At 46.1% G+C, this 4,630-nt stretch overlaps 1 protein-coding gene across 2 annotated transcripts; it reads left to right on the top strand.

Moving 5' to 3' along the window:
• Positions 1-1,220: 1,220 nt before the first annotated feature.
• LOC110331651 (ubiquitin-like) lies at positions 1,221-1,631 on the top strand. Of its 2 annotated transcripts, XM_021212432.1 has the most exons (2): positions 1,251-1,352; positions 1,440-1,631. In XM_021212432.1, the coding sequence occupies exons 1-2, from the start codon at positions 1,251-1,253 to the stop codon at positions 1,629-1,631; spliced, it is 294 nt and encodes a 97-aa protein (XP_021068091.1). The 2 variants fall into 2 exon arrangements, with proteins under 2 accessions (XP_021068092.1, XP_021068091.1); XM_021212433.1 differs by having other exon boundaries at positions 1,221-1,631.
• The last annotated feature ends 2,999 nt before the right edge of the window (positions 1,632-4,630 follow it).

Below are 4,630 nucleotides of genomic sequence, written 5' to 3'. Positions count from 1 at the left end.
GAAGACCTCAAAACTGGCCCCCACAGTGACACCCTTCCTCCAACCAAGTTGCATCTACTCCAACAATGCCAAACCTCCTAATAGTGCCACTCCCTATGGGCAAGCCTTCAAACACAGGAGTCTGTGGGGGCCACACCTATTCAGACCACCTCACTGGAGATGTCCCTCAGCTAAGCTAGCTTAAAAAAAATAAAAAAAAGTAAATGGAAGCTAAGGACAGACACTTGGTCCAAGGTCACCTTGGTCTACATCCCTGCAAATGGAAGAGGAGAGCATGATTCTAAAGGGCAAGAAGGAAGTCCCAGGGAGCAGGGGAGTTGCAATTGGAGAGCCTCAGTCTTCCAGAGGCTGCCAGACCACACTGGCGGCTGTTTTTAGGTGGTGTCTGGGTGCTTGCAGGTCTAGAATTCTTTCAGGAGATCTGGGCAGGGTCGGGTGGGCTTAGGGGAAGCTAAGGAATGAGAGGGAGGATACCAGGACAGCAGTCAGCTAGGCTAGTCCGAGGGCAGCAGTGAGTCCCTCATTCTTCCAGGATTTCAGGTAGGTGGGCACAGCCTATGTACCTGGCATATTCCATCCAGGGGCTGACTAGGAAAGAAAGGCTGGGGTGGGTCATCTCCTCTGAGTCCATTTTTCAGAGAAGAAAACAGGCTCTCAGAAGGAACATGCCAAGGGGGATGTTGACTTCAGCCCAGACTGGAATCCNTCCTGAGACTCCCAATAAAGAGCAGTTAGGGACTCGAGAGATGGCTCAGTGGTTCAGGGCACTGACTGTTCTTCTGAAGGTCCTGTGTTCAAATCCCAGCAACCATGTTTGACTCAGAAAATCTGTAACAAGATCTGACTCCCTCTTCTGGAGTGTCTGAAGACAGGCACAGGGTACTTACATATAATAGATAATAAAGAAATTTTTTAAAAAAGTAAAAGATTGATAATACATACTTTCTGTCATCCTTTCGTGACATAGAACTCACCTTGACACAGGCCTGACCCGAACTCTTTTGTTTTAAAAAAAGATTTATTTTGTTATTTTATAAGTACACTGTAGCTGTCTTCAGACAGTACTAGAAGTGGGCATCAGATCTCATTCCGGGTGGTTGTGAGCCACAATGTGGTTGCTGGGATTTGAACTGAAGACCTTCAGAAGAGCAGTCAGTGCTCTTACCCGCTGAGCCATCTCACCAACTGAGCTCTTCTTTTAAAACATTTCATTTTTTCTTCAACAAGGTGGCCAAGCAGCAGACGCCAACATGCAGATCTTCGTGAAGACCCTGATAGGCGAGACCATCACTCTTGAGGTCAAGCCCAGTGACACCATCAAGAATGTCAAGGCCAAGATCCAAGACAGTGAAGGCCTCCCTCCTGACCAGCAAAGTCTGGTATTCGATGACGAACAGCTGGAGGATGGCTTCACCCTGTCTGACTGTTTCATCCGGAACGAGTCCACCTTGTATCTGGTGCTGCCTCCTTGCGATGACATCCTTGAGCCCTCCCTTCGTCAGCTTGCCCAGAAGTACAGGTGGGAGAAGATGATCTGCCGCAAGTACTATAAAGGCCTGCACTCTCATGCAGTTGACTGCAGCAAGAAGTGGGGCCATACCTACAACCTGCGTTCCAGGAAGGCCAAGTAAAGCTGGGGTCAAACTTGGCCTGTGACGCCGAGACCAAAAAAATGTCCCCTTCCATCAACTGGGAAAAAAAGCATTTTATATTTTCATTTTATATATATATATATTTTTTTTTTGGTTTTTCGAGACAGGGTTTCTCTGTATAGCCCTGGCTGTCCTGGAACTCACTTTGTAGACCAGGCTGGCCTCGAACTCAGAAATTCGCCTTTATATTTTCTTTATTATTACTAGTGTATGCACATGAGTGCACTTGTGTATGTGTACATGTATGATGTGGGAGTGAGGCCCATGCAGACAACTTTGTGGACTCAGCTTTCTCCTACGTTTTTCTTGGGTTCTGGGGACCAAACTCAGATCATTAGACTTGGCAGCAAATGTCCTTCCCTGTTCAGCCATCTCTGTTTCCGTGGACCCAGGATAGCTACCTGTGGCTGTGAGCAAGACTTATACTCAGATTGGGGTACAACTCCTGGGAGGGTGGCTTTGAGGCTGCAGGGACTGGGGCTATAGGATCCATTCCTGTCTGTGATTCTAGGTTCTAACACACTGCCTCTGCCATCTTCCATTTCCTCATTGTAGAATGGGGACAATATTCCCATATTTGTTAGTACTTAGTCTGTGCAGGCAACTCTTCCTTTAAGAATACACTCAAGCCATGCTTGGTGGCCCACACCTTTAATCCCAGCACTCAGGAGGCAGAGGCAGGCAGATTCCTGAGTTCGAGGCCAGCCTGGTCTACAAAGTGAGTTCCAGGACACCCAGGGCTACACAGAGAAAACCTATCTCGAAAAAACCAAAAAAATAAAAAAAAGTCTACACTCATTATGTGTATGTGAATTGTTCATTTTGTGTGTGTGTTGCTGTTTTGGGATATGGTTTTTCTGTGTAGCCCTGGCTGACCTGGAACTCACTCTGTAGACCAGTCTGGCCTTGAACTCATATCTGCCTGCCTCTGCCTCCTGAGTGCTGGGATTAAAAGCATGTGCCACCGTTGTCAGCTGAAGGCTATGGTTATTTTACAGAGGAAGACACTGAAGCCAGACATTATAGCACTTGCTCCCGGCAGTTGTAGAGTTAGGATTTGATGGTGTTAGAAATTCTGGTAAGAATTGAATGGGGGCTGGAGAGATGNCTCAGTGGAAAGAACACTGACTGCTGTTCCAGAGGCCTGAGTTAAATTCCCAGCATCCACATGGTGGCTCACAACCATCTAGCACATAGGTATACACTCTGAAAGAGCACTCATTAGATACATATTAGATAAAATTAAAATATATATATATATAAATGAGTTGTTTTGTTTTGTTTTTTCAAGACAGCCCTAGATGTCCTGGAACTCACTCTGTAGACCAGGCTGGCCTCTAACTCAGAAATCTGCCTGTCTCTGCCTCCCGAGTTTTGGGACTAAAGGCGCGCGCCACAACACCCACCTTATTTTATTTTTTTATATTGTATTTATTGACCTATTTATTTATGATAGGATTTCACTGGGTAGTCCTGACANGTCTGGAATTTACTACGTAGATCAGACTCACAGAGCAGCCTCTGGAGTGATAGGATTAAACACGTGTGCTGTGACACCTGTCACCACACCTGGCCTATGGTTCTGTTTCTGAGACAGGTGCTGCTATACTGCTACACAACCTACGTTGCCCTTGAATTCCTGGTCTTCCTTCCTCAGCCTCCTTACCTGCTGCTGTAACAGGTGTTTAAGGAAGGAAAGGAAGAAGAAAAGGAGGAGAGAGATGAAATCAAAAGGACAGAAAACATGATTGCTCCCTGGTTCAGGCACCAGATGAATGAGAAAAATAAGGATACTCACGGTGCCGAAGTATGATGGAGGAGAAGGTCTGGTTTAGTCATGTGGGCAAGCATGGAGGGCAGGGATCTCAGGGAGAGCCCAGTGGGGACAGGAGCAGACTGAGCTGTACCCTGTGGGGGGAGAGGGGAGGAGAGGAGAGGAGAGGCTCAGGGAGAGCCCAGTGGGGACAGGAGCAGACTGAGCTGTACCCTGTGGGGGGAGAGGGGAGGGGAGAGCAGTTGCAGCAGCCAATGGCCACAAAGGTACAAAGAGTAACTACAACTTCTAAGGGAGGAAGGGAGACTTCAGCAGGCAGGGCTGCTTTGATGTTTAAATGAACTCCTCAGACTTTTTTGTTTGTTTGTTTGGTTGGTTTTTTTGTTTTTTGTTTTTGTTTCTGGTTTTCCTTTCTCTGTGTAGCCCTGGCTGTCCTGTAACTCACTCTGTAGACCAGGCTGGCCTTGAACTCAGAAATCCACCTGCCTCTGCCTCCTGAGTGCTCAGATTAAAGGCATGTGCTACCANCGCCCTGCAACACCTCAGCCTTTTGTCCTGGCCTTTAAACCTACCATTTATCACCAGTGCAAGCTTAAACTTTCTTTTTTCTTTTCCTTTTCCATTTATACATTTTTCCATTTATACATTTAGTTAGTTACTTAGTTAGCTAGTTACTTAGCTAGTTACTTAAGTTTTTGGAGGCAAAGGTTCTTTCTTTCTTTCTTTCTTTCTTTCTTTCTTTCTTTCTTTCGTTTGTTCGTTCTTTCTTTCTTCTTTCTTTCTTTCTTTCTTTCTTTCTTTCTTTCTTTCTTTCTTTCTTTCTTTCTTTCTTTTTTTGGTTTTTCCAGACATGGTTTCTCTGTATAGCTCTGGCTGTCCTGGAACTCACTTTGCAGAACAGGCTGGCCTCGAACTCAGAAATCTGCCTGCTTCTGCTTACCCACTTCTGGGATTAANGGCATGGGCCACCATGTCCAGCTAGAGGCAAAGTTTCTTTGTGTAGCTCTGAATAGTCAGAACTACCTCTGTAGACCAGGCTGGCCTCAAACTCAAATATCTCCAGCCTCTACGTCTTGAGTACCAAGATTGAAGGCATGCTCCTGGTAAAAATCTGTTTTAAATACTTGGCTAGAGCTGGGCGTGGTGGCACACACCTTTAATCCTAGCACTCTGGAGGCAAAGGCAGGCAGATTTCTGAGTTTGA

This window comes from Mus pahari, chromosome 14, assembly GCF_900095145.1.
Source record: "Mus pahari chromosome 14, PAHARI_EIJ_v1.1, whole genome shotgun sequence".
Classification (NCBI taxonomy): Eukaryota; Metazoa; Chordata; class Mammalia; order Rodentia; family Muridae; genus Mus; species Mus pahari.
Note: the sequence above shows the minus strand (reverse complement) of the source record. Positions and strands in the feature narration are given on the sequence as shown.